The sequence below is a fragment of the Leptidea sinapis genome, chromosome 34, assembly GCF_905404315.1.
Source record: "Leptidea sinapis chromosome 34, ilLepSina1.1, whole genome shotgun sequence".
In the NCBI taxonomy this organism is placed as follows: domain Eukaryota; kingdom Metazoa; phylum Arthropoda; class Insecta; order Lepidoptera; family Pieridae; genus Leptidea; species Leptidea sinapis.
Window position 1 is genome coordinate 9,766,174 of NC_066298.1, and position 20,543 is coordinate 9,786,716.

Below are 20,543 nucleotides of genomic sequence, written 5' to 3' on the forward strand. Positions count from 1 at the left end.
CATAACGGAACGAATTTTTCTACAGTGATAGCACTGTGCAGTGCTCGCAGTGCATGTCGGAACCTACCCCAAGTCTACTAATAGTGTCAATAATCGAAGATCTATTCTATTCTATTCTTCCTACTATGGCTCCTGTGGAAGGTATACCACAAGTTTGCCAATGTCACGTTAAGGTAGACCACCAAGCTTAGAGAATATTTACAACTTAATCTTATTATTATTAATATATTTACACAAAATATTTACAAAAGGATTGAAGACTAGGGAGAGGAGACATTTAAAGGAAGTTGGGCGGGGTACTTCAGCAGGTATAAAATTGTACAAATAAGGTTGCATTAAGGGACAATTGAAGAACAGATGATCCACGTTACCCTTGTCTAGGCCTCATTCACAATGGGAATTGTCTCTAATCCTAAGTTTAGCTAAGAAAACTGGGGTACACGCGTGGTTAATGCGTAAACGACAAATAGTTGAAATAACAGTTTTATTCGGAATCTTAAATTTACAGAACCAAGGTTTTTGAGGGATTTCAGGTTGGAATTCTCCATAAAATTTACCCTTAGAAGCTTTGGACACTTGCCATATGTTGGACCAAGTCTCATGCAAGACTGTGCAGTGCTCGCAGTGCATGTCGGTACATACCCCATGTCTACTAATAGTGTCAATAATCGAAGATCTCCATTGAGTAATGAGGTTTGTCAAATATCAAGTTGCCAGTCAGATGTCAGTTAAGAGTTTGTGTCTTGAGTAATTATAATTTATTTGTTCAGTGAAAATAATTGACGAGTATAGAGATTGTTTTCAATAATTAATTTTCATTATTTTATTGTACTGTTACTACAATATGAATAGAATTCTTGTAAATCGGTGTCGCTGTATTAAAAAACCAAGTACGTATTGTTTGTGCAATGAAAATAATAAATAAATACAAATTCTCGTCTTCTCCTAACCTTATAGATCATTTTGATTGATTACACCATGACTTCAGTCTTCACCAATGTTTATGGTGTCAATGAGGTTTCTGTTATATCCGTGGAACTATTAAACCTTATTAAATAACAGAATATAGCAAACGAGTTCATTGTTGTGGTTGTATCTTTCATAAAGATAAAAGATTTGATATATTATTTTCCTTCATTAGATAGGTACCTGTAATGAATAAATTAATAAATTTTTAGATATTCGCCTCTTCATTAAGGCATATTATATATTAACAATTAAACACAAATTTTTAAATCTACGAATTGCATATTTTGGAATTGTAGTAATTTTATTATTATTGTTTTTTTTAAATACATAAATGTAATTTTCTTTCAGCACTATGGGAAACGCGACATTACCAAAATATTCCATATATTACTCTTTCAAGGTCATTATCATATTACACAACACAGCCACTAAGATTGCAACATGATGTCACTCAAAAACCGTTGAACACAATTGTCTCATCCCCATTTTATTTGAGGAATTTATCTACAAGTAATTACAACTTTGAAAAAGAACCACTGAAACCATCATCAAAAGTAGAAGCTACAGTTGTCACTATCAAAAAAGAAATTGAAGAAAAAGAGAAACTGCCAAAGAAAGCTGAACAAAAAAAGAGCATTAAGGAAAGAATTATGACTGAGTTGAGGCATTACTATCATGGTTTCAGGCTATTATTTATAGAGATAAGAATTTCAACATCTTTGGCATTCAAAGTTTTAAGAGGAAGGTCTTTAACTAGAAGAGAACACAGATTGTTAGTCACTACTATTGGAGATCTGTTCAGGATGGTGCCTTTTATTGTATTTATACTTGTACCATTTTTAGAATTTGCTTTACCATTGTTTATTAAATTCTTTCCAAATATGTTGCCTTCTACATTTGAGAGCAAGGATCAAAAAGATGCAAAGCTAAAAAAACATTTAAAAGTAAAACTTGAAATGGCAAAATTCTTCCAGGAGACCTTAGATCAGATGGCACCTCAGGCTGGTAATAGGCATTCTGAACTTGCAAAAGAGTTCTCCAATTTCTTCAATCGCATTAGAACATCGGGTGATGTTGCTACTAGTGAGGAAATTATGAAGTTCTCTAAGTTATTCGAAGATGAAATCACTCTTGACTCTTTGCAAAGACCACACTTGGTAGCTCTGTGCAAAGTACTTGATGTTACCTCAATTGGAACAAGTGCTATGTTGCGGTTTAATCTTAAAATGAAATTAAGATCTCTCTCAGCTGATGATAAAATGATTGCAAAAGAGGGAGTTGATAGTTTAAATTATAGTGAATTGCAACTGGCATGTAGAGCAAGAGGTATGAGAGCTTATGGCATATCTGAGGAAAGGTTGAGAAAAGAGTTGAGGAATTGGCTAGATTTGTCATTGAATGAGAAAGTGCCACCATCTCTTTTGTTGCTCTCGAGAGCACTGATGGTACCAGAACATGTACCCACTACATATAAATTGAAAGCTACTATTTCGGCTTTACCAGAACAGGTTGCTATGCAGACCAAGGCTGCAATTGGGGAAAAGGAAGGCAGAGTGGACTTCCAGGTATATAGCATCTTCTCACATCTGCCTGAGTTTATATACTTCCCTAGAGCTAAGCTTAAATATTCTCTCCAAAATTTTTTCATCTTCAAAAGAATACAAATTACAGAAGTTAGAAAATAATAATTGTGTTTCCATAATTTCAGACCAAAATGGAGGTTATTAGACTAGAAGAACTTAAGATAAAGGAAGAAAACAGAGAGATGATGGAAGCTGAGCAAGAGAAAGCACTGCTTGAAGCTAAAAAACGGCAGAAAGAAGAACTTAAGGATAAAGCCCCAATTCTTGAAGATTTTAATTCAGTACTTGTGGATCCAGCACCAGTTATTGCAGTAGATAGCCCCAAACCCAAATCAGAAGAAGGCCTTTCCAACAAAGACATTGAAGTTATTGAAGATGCTTTAGAGAAATTAGGTAATTATTTTTGGCATAAAGCCATTTTGTGTGTAAACTGTGTGGTCAAGGTAATTCTAATATGAGATGAAAGGTGAATGAACATGTTTTAATATTTGTTGTCAGTATTTGCTTGAAATTTGTGTTGTGATGGCATTAATTTTGTATGTTTTGGGGATAACCTTTGTCCAGCTACAATTGGTATGACTTTAAAATACATATAAAACAAGTTGATTTTACTTGTAACTTAGCCTGTGTGTTCAATTCATATCACACTCCTTCAAGAACTATTAAATATTTTGGCATAAAATTACCTTAATATATATTTTTTTACTCCTGACAATTCATTCATAATATTATTTCGGATTATGTTTGACAGTTGGTGTATAATAATACTAGAAATATGTTGGGATGTTCTTCTGGTTTTTTTTTATGGAAATTTTTACTGTATTGTAAGTCAACCAGCCTCACTTGGGCAAATATATCCGGATGGATGAGAGAAAAGCAGGATGTGATAAAATCAATTTGTAATCCCGCATGCTCGAACCAATCTTATAGCATACCTTTCATAGTTGCGCAGCAAAATTTTAATGAAATCCCAAAGCATTGGCTTCTTTGCTTGCTCATTGAACAAGTCCAAATTGGGATAGGTGGTATGAATATTAATTAAGTAATTATATTTTAAATGAGGTAATTTTAATACATAATTAAAGTTTAATATCTTAACATAAGCATGTTTTGCCTTAGGTTACAGTGTGAGAATAGTGTCTTTATTGATTCAATAAATAAATAAAAACTAATATTTAATATTAATTTTATATGATTGTTGATTTTGGGTGCACATATGTCAATGATGACAGTACTTATCCATTCTAAATATTCATATTTAATATTTTGGTGGATTCTATGATTCCAGCTGAACAAAAGAGATCTTTATTACTGGAGAAAGAGAGTATTTCGGAACTGAAAACAGAGTTGTTGGACTACAGTGAGGATGTTAAGGAAATGCATGAAATTGTGAAAACAAAACAAGCTGATCTCAAACTTACAAAAGGAGCAAGAAGGTAATAATTATTTTATTGATTTCTGGTCTGCAATTTCGCATCCTTATTTAAGAGTGGAGGGGTGGAGAAGGGGATGGGGGGGGGGGAGGAAATACAGCCCCCTTCAACCCAGACATGATTAGGTTTTTTAACTCTTTTCAATTTGAGTTTATGTTAGGTCACTTTTGGAAAGGGTGTGCAAGCTATTTGTGGATTGCCTTTGATCTTTTACATCAGACCCTTTAAGCTTAAACCTTAACAATAAGGTCATTAGCCAAAGCGAATCGGCGATCTATGATGCGCACGCGGTACGGTATAGATCGGCACGATTTTGGCGCTTTCGCAGCGTTCTGTCAATGCGTATTATTTTACGTGTACCAATAGATTGCTCATAATTAGAATGATTTGAGTGAATGTATCTGAAAGCTATTGAAACATGCTATAAGACCATGCAAAATAAACCATCTTATAAACAAAATAAGTGTCAGAACTTGGTGACGAAGTAGGACGCCCTACTGCACACTCGGTTTTGGTGTATCTGAAAAATCTAGTGCTGGGGCACTACCAATTTGGGACGGTTAACCTTTATTACCGTCACCTGCCGGCTTTACGAGGGTGAAAGTGGGGTCATATGCAACAAATTTTGATACTAATTCGGGTTTGCGCGTGTTTATTTTATCTATAAACTTGAAAAATTAGTCCGCTGTACGTAGCTTCAAACGGAAATTTAAAAAAAGCACACATGAATCTCCGCGGGCTGAGAGGGGTGTCAATTGGAAGGGGCAAACAACCTCCATAAATAACAACCCTTTCAACACCAAATTCAGGATGGCTATTTCTAATACCAAACCTTGATTTTGTATATTTAATGGGTGAGTCACAAAGCGTGGCAACAGAATGTGTCAAGGCCAAAATGTGGAGATTAGTCAGTAAGTAAATCTCCCCTGAACTTCAATAACTCCATAAATATTGATCACATGTGTTTAAAATATGATTAAATATTTGATAAGGGTCACTTGAAAATCGCAACAAATCGGCTGGTCTAGGTATATGTTTAGACAAAATTAAATTTTAAGACTCTTTCCTTAAGAATTTGATATGAATCTTCTTAATTTATTGTACAATGAATCGGGGGCGTTTGCGGGCGACGGGCGGCAGTGACTTGATCACTGTCACGAGTAGACGCTAAAGTTTCGTGCAAATAAAACACGATATCATTACCTTATATGTTCCCCGTCAAAATGGTTGGTAAACCCAAAATACTAAAAAAGAAACGTGTTAATTAGTAATATTAATAATAATAATGTTTATTTGCATTTTTTAATAGGGTCAGTTTTACAATCGGTCTTATTTTATTAAGATTACGTTTCTCTTATTCTACCTACAAGTCATGCAAATATATAACATTTTATTTCATACAAAATTGAACCTAACCATTAAGTATTATACACTTAGCAATACAATTATAATTCTAATAAAATAGTAATATTCATGTCAGATGTCAAATTTCCTTAAATTTAAATAGTCATTTATTGAATAAAAACAATTTTTTAATAGCCTATTAACAACATTGTTAATCTATTCTTAAGTTGATGTAATCATGTCATGTCTTTTAAATGGTACTATATATTTTTATCACCATGTAATGAACATTTTCTTGGCAGTGTCAATTGACATTTGGGTACAAGTAATTTGTTTGGGTATCGAGTGTTCCTAGAAGAGTGTTCTTTCATTTTGGTGAAATATTCCAAATACACACATATCCCTAATATACAAAGGAGGAAGTGTTAATATTTTCTTTTTGATAAAAATGTAGCTTGCAGCTATCCATCCAGTGTGCATTGCATATTGCACGGATAATTTTTTTTTGAACTCTGAAAGCGCGAATTGCGTCCGAAGAATTTCCCCAAATGATGAGTCCATAGCACAGTACGGATGACACATATCCGTGGTATGCACACCACGCGGCTTGTTCTGATACTGTCTGTCTTATTCTCCTAATGGCAAAAATAAACCTAACCAATTTATTACAAACAAGGAAGTATAACAAAAATAATGGTGCATTGAAGGGGTGTGGGGAATAACATTGGCTTCTGCCCAATCGCTCAAGGTTTAAAGCCTTAAAGTGTAGTAAAGTTTCGCTCTTTGGTTGTTTTTAAAATCAATTATGAGATTAGCTTGAATCATTTTCTGCTTAAACCAATAACAAAATGTGGATGGCAATAATGGAGCGGGGCAAGAACAAATTGTGCTTGTTGGGACTGTCATTGGACTAAACTTTTTACAAACCCTCTGTAGTTTTTGTTACTCTAACGACAGTCCGGAGAAAAAAACCGCGTGCACTTCCCTACAAGGCCGGCAATACTGTGATTCCTCTGGTGTTACAGGAGAATGTATCTGATGGTGTTAGCCTATAACATGTAACCTATACACTCGTATGTGCTTCCATAATATAATAATATTAAAACCTGTGGCTCATTTGCACAGGATGAGACTGAACACCTTATGTCTCAAGGTGACAAGCGCAATTGTAGTGCTGCTCAGAATTTTTGGGTTTTTCAAGAATCCTGAGTGGCACTGAATTGTAATGGACAGGGCGTATCCATTACCATCAGCTGAAAGTCCTGCTCATCTCGTCACTATCATTAAAAAATTAAAAAAATATCTTTATTAGAAGGTATAAACCCTGTTAAGTTTTTTCTACAACAAAAATTGAGTTGCCACAGTGAACTTAAATTATTGTAAATAAAATATTTTCAGGTTATATCGCGCTGTCAATAATATGATAAGCAAATTAGACGCCGCTTTGGTTGAGTTGGAGAGCAAAGAAAAGGCATTACAGGCGACACTGGAGCAAACGAAAACTGAGCCACAAAAAGCAAAGGAGCAACTCATTCAAATTGATGAACTCATGCATTCCATTAAGAGCTTACAGAAGGTGCCCGATGAGGCCAAATTGAAGTTGATACAAGATGTTCTTGGCAGGCTAGACGACGACTTTGATGGCCAGTTGAAGATTGATGATGTGCTAAAGGTAAGCTTTTAAAGAATTCGGTCACAACTTAATAGGGATATACAATTTGACAAATAGGGCTCGAAAGGTGTTAATACGTGGTATAAAATCGATGAGATATTATGTGTATTTATATTTATAAATCGTTGACTGGGCGATCTGTCAAATAGTGATATCTATATTCGGAGATGACTTGGTCGTCGATGATTCGAGCCGCTCTTTGTTGTATGCGGTCGAATGGAACGAGTTGGTACTGGGGAGTGACCACCCAGAGATGAGAACAGTACTCCATGTGAGACCGAATTTGCGGAACTGTGAACTTAAAAGTACAATTTGTTCTTGCACATGAAGGATTTCATGCCACCATACAGTACAACACGAGAAATTTCATTGAAAATACAGTTTTATGAAGAGTTATTCGGTTTATTATTCGGCAATATTTCTTCCAATCCATTATAAAGAGACAATGATATCAATTAAAGATAGTTGTTATGAAAATTTTAGTGTTTTAACAAAAAGTAAAAGTGTTATATTTTAACTAATTCTTTGTAACAATAGGTTTTACTAATTTGATGATATTATAATAATAAGATACTAATATTAGATAGAATATTATTAAAATGAAATATAATTTAAGTTATATAAGAATGAATAGCTAGAATTTATATAGAATTATGAGATAATATCATACAGTGTTATCAATTTGAGTCATCATGCCATCATTGAATTTTAAACTAAGAATTACCTACTTACAATACAAGAACGTCGACAATACGATAAGCTAATCTGGGACACAAATCTATTCGGAAATTGACATCGTAATATATAGTATCTATATAATCATTCTTTTTTCTTCCAATCTTTATATTCATAAATCCAGTGTCGTGATGTTTGTTCCCAGTGAACTAAACTAATGAACGGATTTTAATGGATGGACACTCCATGGTGTGCAGTTTAGTCCAACTTAAGAGATTTGTTTTGTATGGACATATTTTCTATGAGATAATTTATTGTCGCACTATTGACAGTTCTGTGAAACAATTTCATTATAACAACAGGGAGCATATTTTTCAAAATAATTCTGGTTGTTATGAAATATTATTTAAAACTCGTAAAATACATACATACACATATTTTATTTATTGTATATAGAAAAACGTCTGTCGGGTTAGCTTGTGGGATATAAGTCTTTTTTAAGTATTTCTAATTAGGTACAAGGGGTAAATTAATATTCTGTCAAAAAGTGCAATTTTGGTAATTTTGAGTTTTCGTCTCGGAAAAAAACTTATTTAACTTAGGTGTCATTCGATTGGGAATAATAGCATGATTTTTGAAAAATATATAGACTTGCACTATAAGATAAATAGGTTTTTTAGTATTTTCAAATATTTTAGAAAGTATATGGAATTATTGAAAATATTAATAAAAAAGAGGAGAAAATTTCATTAGATAAAGTTCCAAGATCCTAAACCCCAGGACCAAGTTTATAATTTTCCGAGAAGGGGAATAATTCGGCTGAAAATAGATATTCGCACTAGCTAACTAAGCCTCGCACACTTTATATAATTTAATAATAATTATTTTTTAACCTATTATCTATGAAAATTAAGAAAAAAATAAAGACACTGAAAAGATATTTTTTATGTATGGTAATTGATACGCCCTGTCCATTACAATGCAGTGCCAACTTTACCCGAACCAGCCTGACAGATCAGTCTCGTTTACTAAATAAAGTGTTCAGCGTGCCTACCGAAGCATTCACATCAACTATTATTCATATATTATTATTAAAATAATATTGTGCTAAAATCAAAATGAACAATAAAACGCGAAAAAAGTGTTAGTTCTCACAATACACTTGAAATAGGTACTTCAATTTTTTTTGCTGCTTGAACATGAACATTTCAAGTGTTATAATTGTTAAACTGCTAAACCCCTTTTTATTTTTCAGTGAATTGTTTATGATATACTTACATTGACGTTCTATATACATAGAGATATCATTCGCTCTCTGATGACGGAACGGTTAAGTGTGTTTAAAGACAATGTAAGCACACTTTTCTCCTTAGTCGTGTGTCAACTGTCACTTTCCGAACCAAATCTAAACTGAATAAATGTTTCACATTACTGCTTATTGAGTAAGAATGTTTATACAACAGTATATACAGCTCTATTGATAGTTACTCACCTGGACCATCTATCGGACGCGTCATGACTCCGGTGTCTGTATGATGTCTATTTTGGTAGGTTACACCACGGTGGCGTAACTGGTTGCGCTACCGTGGTGTCCCAGTGGAATATAGCCCTTAGTAGACTTGACAAATCAGTCTCGGTCACTAAATAAAGTGTTGAGCGTACCTAACAATGCATTCACTTCAATAGGTAATTATATTGTAATTAAAAATAATATTGTGCTTAAATCAAAATGAATGAATAAATAGTCAGCAATATCTTTTGTAATTTCAACACAATGGAGTACTTATATGATTCTATATACCTATTTGTGATCATCACACTTTGATTACGTCATGCCTATAAGTAGATATATTTCACTCGGCTTATATTCTTAGAAGGCAGCGAAGTCGACAAGGTCATTGCTTTTGGCGTTACGTTCAGTATAGAATTATTAGTTGTTTAGGTCATTCACCTTACTAGCCGGTCATTTAGAGGTGGTCGTTACTTCCGCCGCGCTACCCGACCGTATCTCAGTCATTCCGGTTTGTACGGACAGCAATGCCATTATTGGTCAATGTTACGGGTCCTAACGCTATCATTGGTCAATGCGGTCAATTAGTGTTGTGCCTATGACGTCATTTTGTAACAGTCTTCGACATATAGGAATGAGCGGCTAGGCGTTATGCTAACATTTACCCCCTTATTCATAATGGTCCGCTAACTTTAAACAGCCGCTAAGGAGTGTTTTTTCTCATTCTGACTTATGTCAATAGAAGAAGACAGAGTGAGAATTAGCAATGCTTTAGGTTAGCAGACTATTATGAATAAGGGGGTTAATTTTTAATTTCCATTAAAGGTAACAAAATTTATGATGATCAATGCTACCAGACTATTTACAACCCGATGCGAAAACGTACATTATGCACTGCACATACTTATATATTTTTGGATCCGGAATACGGCTAAACCTTTTAATGCGGTTTAACCGAGAATTAAAAGTAGAACTTTTAATACAATAATAAATTCCTACTGATTCTATCACAGATGCTTCTAATAATTAGATTGCAAACCACCCGCATTATCTAATCGGTTATTAGGATAACTTAATAAAACTAAAATATAAATGTGGCTGTCCCCTACAATGTTTCTTCCGCATTTTAATGATATGTTGGGCGCCTCCAAATATGCATTGTTATGCAGACGACAGTACTATTTTGGAAAAAAACTTATGTCTTCTATCGAGTCCTCTCTTGAGAAGGTCGCGAGATAGGGTCAAATAAACCTTATAAAATTTAAACCCCAGAAACCCCACCTGTCACAAAAATCCATCTGTCGTATCACCCATCTTCGACAATACTCCCCTTAATGTCTCGCCTAGTATCGGAGTACTGGATCTTGAAATCTCGAGCGATTGCCAACTCCGCGGTCATCCGTAAGGTCATATCAAATTGGCCTCAAAGACCCTGGGGGTCATAAATAGCCCACGGCCCTCATTTTAGCGCTATACAAAACGCAGTTCCGGCCACATTTGCAGGTGCAATGCAAGAGCTGATTGAATTGTCGAGGATCTAGTGCTCTGCGAACGGGCGTTGCGTACACTACGCTTCATTGTGTGTCTTGTACCGAATTTATTACGGGAAGTGTTCTGAAGAGCTGTTTGAGCGAAATCCTGGCTCTGAATTGCACCTTCGCACGACACGTTACAAAGTTAGATATCATTCCTGCCATCTAGAAGTCTGTAGTTCCTCTACAGTGCGTTTTTAAAAGAACTTACTTGTACGTGCCCAACAAACTATAGAATGAGCTAACTTGCGCGTTGTTTCCCGGACGATACGACTTGGGTACCTTCAAAAAAAGCGCGTAAACAAAGTACTTTTCTAAAAATCCGGTAACGCTCCTGTGTTTCCTCTGGTGTTGCGGTGATCACTTATCATCAGATGACCCGTACGCAGTTTAGTCCTTCTCTTCGAAAAAAAATTTACTTATTGCCAAGATAATTAAAATTTGCCATTTGAATATATATTTACAGATGCTGGAAATAATTGGCAACGAGAATGTGAATCTATCGGAGAAGCAGATGCAAGAGCTGATAGAGTTGCTGGACAAGGAAGAGATATTAGAAGTTGAGAGTAAGATACAGAAGGCCCTGGAGAAGGCTGCCAGCGCCGCTAACGCTCCCAAAGAAGACAGTAAAGACAGTGAAGGAAAGGTAAATAATATAAGTTACTTGGTTTTCTAGATATTACAAAATAGTACATAAATGGCACAGCAATATATTAGAATCTAAGTAATTGCAGGCAGTTGAGATGTTCCATATGTAATCTGACACATTCGCGTTGGATTAAGCTACATCTTGGGTCGATTTCTGAGTTTCTTCGACTGATATTAATATTGTCTCTGTTATAAAAAGACAGTGTCGCTTAACTTAACGTCTTGTACCAAACACTTATGTATGTTATTAATGAAAGGTATGGGTATAAATGGCGACGAAAATGGATTTGCTGACGCTACTTTCAAAACATATTAAAAGCCCATAGAAATCAAAATAAAAAGGTGATAGAAATGTCATTAGCGCTCATACCTTTAAAAGGCATAAAAAGCATTTATTTTCTCAAAATATTCCTTTAGAATTATTTTTGATGTCATTTCTAATATACTAGATACTACTACCGCTTCGGAAACAAGTGGCGCTCTGAGAGGGACGAAGTGGCGCAAGAAACTCTCCCAGCAGAATGCTGCTATTTTGCGCTCTTTTCAATAAAATATACAATATTGTACAGTCATTTCTATCGCTATAAAATAATCACAATGTAGTCCCAGGCTGTCCGATCTTTTAGATATTCAGCTGTGGAGTAATAGGATTTACGACAGAGCCATTTTTTTTATAAGACGTTTAAATTTATTTATAGATAAGGCTTGAACAGTGGCTGGGACTTTATTATAGAAGTGTATACATTTACCCTTAAATCTATTATGTATCTTATGAAGCCTTCTAGAATTAGTCACAAGCAATCCCTTATTTCTAGTGTTATAATAACTTTTGGGGCGACCATCGCCTATGTATGCATACAACACTTGAGATGTCTATGGACTTGTGGCAGCACTAGTAGTTTGCAAAATGACGGCAATACGAATAAATTGAGAATAAATAAACAATTTTCTTTTCATTCCAGAGTCTATTCGACATCATCAGAGAGGCACAAAAGCGGCGTGAAATGAAGAAGGCTGTGGAGAAATCAGGCGAAGAGCCATCAGTCCCAAAGAGTGAAGGTATCACTGTTGTAAAGAAAGAGGAAAGCAGGGCTGAACGACCAGAAAGACAGTGAGATAACTATGGACTAACTGGGGCCCAGTCCGGATACATATTAGAATGTATTATAAATGACCTATTTATATATATATCCGCGAAGCAAAGTAATTCGGTCATCAACTTTTTGACGACAAGGACTTGCCCGTTCACTATTAATTTAGATTTCTTCTCGATCAATCGCAGGCGGTTCTAGCATAACGTAGGTGCCACATAGGTGTAATTATTATACTTGGGTTGTCTGTAATTATTTCGTAATCGCATGATCGTATACCAACGTACGACATGACACCAGCTGATATGAAACTTTCATAAGTGTTACATTAATGTCATTTGTAATGTCATTCATATACAAGTTTTGAATTATGACTCTGTGGTACTTCTGTCAAACAATAAGTCGAGGTCCTTGAACAAATGAGATAGGTGAACGGGAAATAAGTGAAGTATGTTTGCGTGTGGTCATTTGAGGTAACTCAGTATTTATTTCGATGTCTCGTGTCTCGTAATGTATCACAGACATATTTCCTCCGCTTGTATATAGCCTATTCTGTATTTAGCGTGGTATACTCACTTCATAGATATACTCAAATTTGTAGTACAACTTTATCAAGGGCCGACAAAAGAGTGTAAATAGTTGCTTGTTTATCCGAAAATTTGAGAAGCTGAATTGAATTAAATATGCGACTGTAATAAAATGTTTCGAATATATTTGTCGGCTTCGATGAAATTGATAGTGCATTCAGAAAAGAGATGGGAAACAATTTGTGGCATAGACAGACAGAGTGGAGATCTATAGACCGGACTTAGACATTGCTCAGACATTTTCGTAAAACTTAGATGAGTGTGATTAAACGCGAACTTGACTTTTGCATTGGGCTTTCTTAGTTTAAGCTCAGTTCAATTTCAGGTGTCAATTGACTATAAAAACGATATAAGAGATTATGCTAAGCTTACACTCGGCTAAGTTTTACGTAAGTAAAGTTTGAGCAATGATCTATAGATCTCAGTCTCTACAACTATGTGATTAAGGTGCCTCTTCACGGTGATTTTATATTCGATTATTTCAAATCCCAGTTTTTATGTGGAGATGACATTCCTGTACCAATTTATGAATAAAATGATAATAACTAATTACCGGCTGTCATTCGATATAAATTTTTCAATAACTTAATAACTATTTCGATGTCCCTTGATATTTTAATTTTAATTTTTTCAGAAAGAATGTCTTCATATTAACTTTTAGAAAAATTGTTTTACGTCACCGTGGATATATAGCTGCGTTCAAAATATGTAATTTGTAAATAATATATTGTACTTGTGTACATGATTCTAGTTTAATTTATTTCTACACTGGATGTGTAGAGGATACTATTTCTTGTTACCATTGCTATAAGGTATTTTATGCCATTTCCAAATAACTTGAAAATAACTATAGTATCACATTCACTTCTAGTACTACAGAGTTACAATACTGAGTGCCAAGTATGAGATTTTCTACTCTACATGTTTTCCTCTACTGATACTCTATGGCGCTCTTTCGTTGACAAATCTACAAATCGTTGTTAACTCGATCGAATAGGTGGAGTATAAGTGGGAGGCTCCTTTGCACAGGATGCCAGCTAGATTATGGGTACCACAACGGCGCCTATTTCTGCCGTGAAGCAGTAATGTGTAAGCATTACTGTGTTTCGGTCTGAAGGCCGCCGTAGCTAGTGAAATTACTGGGCAAATGAGACTTAACATGTTATGTCTCAAGGTGACGCAGTTGTAGTGCCATTCAGAATTTTTGGGGTTTTTCAAGAATCCTGAGAGGCACTGCATTATAATGGGCAGGGCGTATCAATAACCATCAGCTGAACGTCCTACTCCTCTTGTCCCTTATTTTCATAAAACTGGCTGACTGTTTACGACTTGCCAGTAAAAATAGGTTACATTAACAACAGATTCGCTTTCCTTTTCTATCTTGCTGTATCTCCGTTACAGATGTTCGTCTGTCTCGCACGCTTATTTAGTCTGTACCCTTATATATTGTTAGTCTATGGTATTATGTGTTATACAATTATTTTATCTATACCCATGCTTTAAATCCTCTATTAAAGATTCCAAAACAGTTAGCTTATTGCCAACATTAAAACACCGAATGTCCAAATAACCATTACATCAACCAAACGAGTGTTGTAATGAAATTCACTGCAACATTACATCATCCGTTTTCATAATAACACTCCTTTGGATGATATTATGGTTACTAGGACTGGCTTTGTTAATGTTAGCAGTGAGCGAACTGTTTCAGAATCGTTTATAGAGGATTCATATTATGGGTGTAGATAAAGTCTTGTATGCAACTGTTGATAATTAGGTATTAAAACACTCATGTGATACTATTATCACACTCTGCTTCAAACCCACATTGTGTTTTAATAAACTAATGACAATATGTTAATATGCAATACAATTTACTCCCGAAGATTTCTCCGTTGGAGGGTCTAATAGCATTTTTTTAAATTATATATTTGCAATAGCGCTATCATGTATTATAAGTAGCAGTACTTAACGTTAATTCATCTACATACGTGTCATTTATGTTATTAAACGATAAACGATGTCTTCTGTAAACTGTTGATGTGAAAATGTAATTTGATTGAATGTGTTGTTTGGTGTAGACTGTCAATGACGTTTTAATCATATAGACAAATCATGTCGTATAAAAACGAAGCAGAAATATGGAACATGTCACAAATTACACCATAATAAACTTAGACTGATATATCTATACATTGCCGCATTTACACCAGTTGTTTAAAATAGTCTTGATCAATAAGCAGCAATGTAAAACATTTATTCAGTTCAGGTTTGATTCGGACGGTGACACACACTACTAAGGTGAGTTGTCTTTAAGTACACTTTTGCCGTTCCGCTTTCAGACTGCGAATGATATGTCCTTATGAGTGTATAGAATATCATTGTAGACTAGATAATTGACAGACTGCTTTTTTTTGGGTGGGTGTAAAGTGAGTGTATACTACGGTGGTAAAACCAACTTTGGGCCCTCATTTGGCTTTTCGCAACTTAAAGGCTCGGATGTAAATTAGTGTAAAACTAGATGTCATTGCTTGACTTGAAGATACAGGATTATTGTTGCGATCGAGTATTGGTTGATTGATATAATATGACGGGTGGGGTTGAGCTTAAGTTGTTTTGTATATTTATAGTTTTGGAAAATAGTACTTTAAGCCATTTTTGTAACACTAGTCCTAAGTTCTTTGTAATTTTTTTTTCGCTGAACTTTAGAACTTAAATAAAACCACAGACTATTGATTATTGTAACATTGAATTTACGCAATAAAAATCATTATATAATATATATATATATAATTCTAGCGTTTGTTGAAAACTTAAGTGATTTCGAATAAACCACAATCTAGAATGGTGCATATTTTGTTTAAAATGTTTTTGTAAGCTGTTACCATTACTGTTATTTTAGTACTAACACTTTCTCCACCCTGTTTGTTTTGGATGTAACGGCTTACCAGCTGGTTTGCATTGGCAAACCATCAAGGATCTTAGTCAAATAAAACCGAGGTATAGGATCAAGTCGCCTCGCCTATTGACAATAAGCATTTTGTGTAAATGTTATCGGGTACATGTTGTAATTAATATATTCCAGTCCATACATAATTTTATGTTTATAGTCTATGGTATTGTTTATAATAAGGAAACTACTTTGAAATCCTAGTTTTCTTTTTAAAATATCCATTTAGAACAGAAGAATGTATAGTGTAGTAAGTTGTAAGTAGTTTTGTGGTCAGGCTACCCGCTGTGCAAGGAAATTAGGAAATATAAAATTTTTAGTACTATTAAATATCAGTTTTCATAAAATACTACAGTATTATCATTGATAGGTCCTAAAATATATCATTGTTGTAATTGTGACGAAATAGTAGACCTGTAGAATTCGATTTAGTATCTGGAAACACTATCATTCCAATTTCCCGCCACAGCGTGAAGTGTGCCCATTTGTTGGTGGATTTTGTTTTTGGTTTGAAAGAGGTTTTAATTTATTCTTCATTTTCTGTGATCATTAGTTGCGTTTGCACAATTCGTCTTGCTTACTTTATTTGTCTTTGGGACAAAGAAGGTTAAGTGGAGATTTAATATTAAGAATGTTGTTTACAATACGACGGCGGGTAAGTATACCGTACTTGAAATTTTATTAGAGGGCAAATTCCTCATGTAATTTTAAATGATTGTGGGCCATTACTCACATTTGCAAGGCCAGGTGGCTTGGAGATATAAAATTATATGATTAATATAATATAGATTCTCGTATATGATTTTTATATTATACACATTGACAAGACTCATTCCATAACATGAATATACACTTATAAAAGAGGTAATATAAATCGGCATGGATTTCTAAAGCGATATTTAATTATTCTAACATAAAATAACCTAAGCTTCAAAAACAAAATGGCGCCGGTATAGCGCGTTTCATCAAATAATTTCTATCATGTTGGCTACCCTGTATGTAATATTTATCGACTAGCGAAGACCTACTTATTTGAAAACGATGTTATATGCGCAGCCATATAAAAAATCTGATATGCGCCCGTGTCCAGAACACAAGCAGCCTATACGAAGCTGATGTGATGTTGGAAAAGAATGCAATTATCATGGCGATTACAACTCCATCAAACTCATAAAATTAAATATACCTGAATTCAAGGTTCACATTATTAAGGCAACACTTATTTCAATTGCTGCCAACATAACGGCATATGAGCTATTTGATGAAACGCACTATCCATCGTGCAAAGACTAAAAGTTGACATTTGTTTGCCCGCTGTCGCATCTGTACAAACCAAACTTTATGCTAAGTTGTGATAATGTTTTATATCTATAACAATTAATTGTTCTAATGAGTTCATGCATATAATGCCTAGATTTAAACACATTGTATAGTAGTAGGGAGAGTATTTTTTTTAATGTATTTATTCAGCCTCGAGAGAACTATGTAAAAACCTTCATTTATAATAGATACCTCCAGAGCTGTAATGTTTTAAGAAAATAAATATGTATCGATTTCATGTTATTTATTATAATTGTGATTTTATTTTTTTGACGTCAACTATAAACATTTCATAGAACAACATTATTTAATGACATACCTTAAAAGCATCTGGGTGTATCCTATAGATAGCAGCGGCAGTGGATGGTAGTTTTTGAATAAGTGATTTTGAATCCTATTTTGAATAAAAATATTTGAATTTGATAGAAAATGACCTTTGGTTGGAGGCTCAAAGAAGGGGGGCTTGTATATTTTACTATTGGCATTGTATATGTATGTGTCCATCAAACTGCGAATTTGACTCGCACGATTATAAACCGTAACCAAACAAAAACGTCTTTATCGCAAAACTTGTACTCCGGTCCAATACTCACTCGCTACGTAACATGTTTCCGGTTTTTGAATTCATATGCATGTTTATTCGACTTTAAGGTCGGCAACACTAATTTCTCTGGGACAGAACAAATACAAGAGAGTATGGGCCGCGGTGATCACATACCATCAGGTGACCCCTATGTATGCTATTTTTCCTCCATTTCCATAAAAAATACAATGAGATATGGCTTCCCACCTTCCTACCGAGCGTTTCGGTTTGGCTGTTTTATTGTGTAATATATTACTTTTTTTTCTTCTAGAATCTAGATCCCATAACTATTTATTAAACATAACGTTACTATTAAGTTCTTCCAAACGGCCTTGTAAGGAATAGAGTTCCATACAAGCAACGCAGTCATTCAGACTGAGTTGAGCTGGAGTACTATATTATTTTATCTACTTCTTCATATGATAATCGAGTCTCATATTATAAATGACACTAAGCACCAACAATGATAAGCAGAATCTTACCGGGTGCTTTATGTTGAGCAAAATATTTAATAAACTCTACGAAACGTATTATGTCCTATGGTATATTGCTATGGGGCAACGCTGCTGATATTAATACAATATTTGTGCTGCAGAAGAGGGCTATTCGCGCTATTTATAACCTAGGACTTAGAGAATCATTGAGAGCAAAATTCAAAGAAATTAACATCTTGACTGTTGCTTCTCAATATATTCTTGATAATGTAATGTATGTTCATAGGCACATAAGTGAATTTGCCAGAAACTGTGATAACCATAATGTTAACACCAGGAACAGACATAAACTAATGATGCCTTGGAATGGGTGGTAGTTTTTTTGACTTTCAATAAGTGATTTCACATCCTATTTTGAATAAAAATATTTGAATTTGAACATGTTGCTTTCGGATGCCAAGCTTACCTTTCTTCCTGTTGGCTAGTCTGATCCTAATTGTGGTCTGTACCTGATCCCCTTATAAATAATCATGGGGGTATTTACCCACATCATTTACACACATCGCTAATGTAACGTTATTGTTGTGTTATAATGGTGTTTCACAATGCCGATTGGTTTTTGGGTTCTAGCTGGAGTCATTTGCTGGGGTTTTCTTTCTATTATTGATGCGTCGTCGTCAAGCTGTGATTGGGGTTCATGGGAGCTACATAATCACGATTGTAACAAAAAAAACTGAAGACAAATAGTTAATTGATACATGATTTTTGTTAATAGAAAAACTCAAAAATAATTTTAGTTTAAAGAACAGAAACATAAAAATACTGTTTCCCTACTTGTCTTGAGCTGAGATAATTTATACGTCTTGATAAGAGTCACTTGCTGTTAGACATCCGATAAAAACAGACCAGGAATATTAAATTTGTGTGCGTGACAAGCTACGTCTTACACTCGCGATTTGTATAACACTTTGTGTTAGTGTGCGTGAATTGCTCAAAATAAAGGTTAGTTCTAAACTCAATTTTTTTCGACGTTTTCATAGGTGTCAAGTCCATTTAGACCTATAAATGATCTAAGGTTTTGAGCAGTAGGTAGGTACATATATGACAATTTGGTGACTATATCAGGGATAGGTACATTATATGATATATCTCTAAAATGTCAATTAAAAGAAGCTATTTGGAAACAAATACAAGGTCTTATGCCCCTGCCTGCCATATGACAAGTAAAATCGACAGATCATATTTATTTCTAGGCAATGGTTTTTTATTCAATTCAATTTCATAATAAAAACATATTGGAATGGAAAACATATTGGAATGTATATTTACAGCTAATAAATCAAAGGAAAACCTATAGAAAAATTCAATTAAAATAATATTTGTAAAATCAAGCAACAAAAATTATTTTAAAAGAGTGGTAATTATGGCTTTCTTGCCACTACTTCTCATTAACGCTAAACGTTTTAAGGCGACGGTAAATTGTAAAATTTATAACTTTGATATTGATTATTGTTATATTTTTACTTACAGGAATAAATAGCTGAATATGAATTTGAGTTTTAACATTAAATAAGGTTTAAATATTATTGTATAGCTTTCCATTAATTTTTTGATAAAATTAATACTGTTTATTTATCCCACTGCTTCGTGGACTTTCAGTCAATATGACACGACTGGGGTTTAGAAGTACTGTTTTTGAACATGAGATTTTCGTGTTAGTGACAGAAAATAGTTTGTAGAGTGTGTAGATACCACGTAGATACTATGATACAAATCTTCAAAGTTTATTTTTAAGGATTATTCTTCTAAAGGTTGCATCGAGACATTGTCATAATAGTTCTAATGCTTTGTCCGCGTTCCTATGATTTTATCTGAAAATGTTATAATTCGCCAATTATTCTTTCTATTTTTTCTTATTTTTTATAACATTTTATGTGTATTATCACTTTATTTTACAGCACTTTAGCTATTTCTCAAATCGATATTTGAATTTACCGCTTCGAAAAACGCGCGAATTATTGCTTCATATCGTCCAATTGAATTGGAAGTGGCATTGCCATGCGTATGGTTAGCTTGATCATATGTATCAATATCGACCAATCCCAGCAAGGACTGCAATGAGATAAATCTTAACCAATAATCACAACCCATTCTAAAATCGACCCGCAGCCATGTTGATTTTTTTTAAATACCTGCATTACCATTGGTTATT

The 20,543-nt window shown here is 34.3% G+C and overlaps 1 protein-coding gene across 1 annotated transcript; it reads left to right on the forward strand.

The window, feature by feature from the left end:
- Positions 1 to 743: 743 nt before the first annotated feature.
- On the forward strand, positions 744 to 17,552 carry LOC126975051 (mitochondrial proton/calcium exchanger protein). Its single transcript, XM_050822843.1, has 7 exons — positions 744 to 890; positions 1,318 to 2,534; positions 2,678 to 2,945; positions 3,841 to 3,988; positions 6,728 to 7,001; positions 11,185 to 11,364; positions 12,329 to 17,552. The coding sequence occupies exons 1-7, from the start codon at positions 845 to 847 to the stop codon at positions 12,479 to 12,481; spliced, it is 2,286 nt and encodes a 761-aa protein (XP_050678800.1). The 5' UTR covers positions 744 to 844; the 3' UTR covers positions 12,482 to 17,552.
- Positions 17,553 to 20,543: the final 2,991 nt, after the last annotated feature.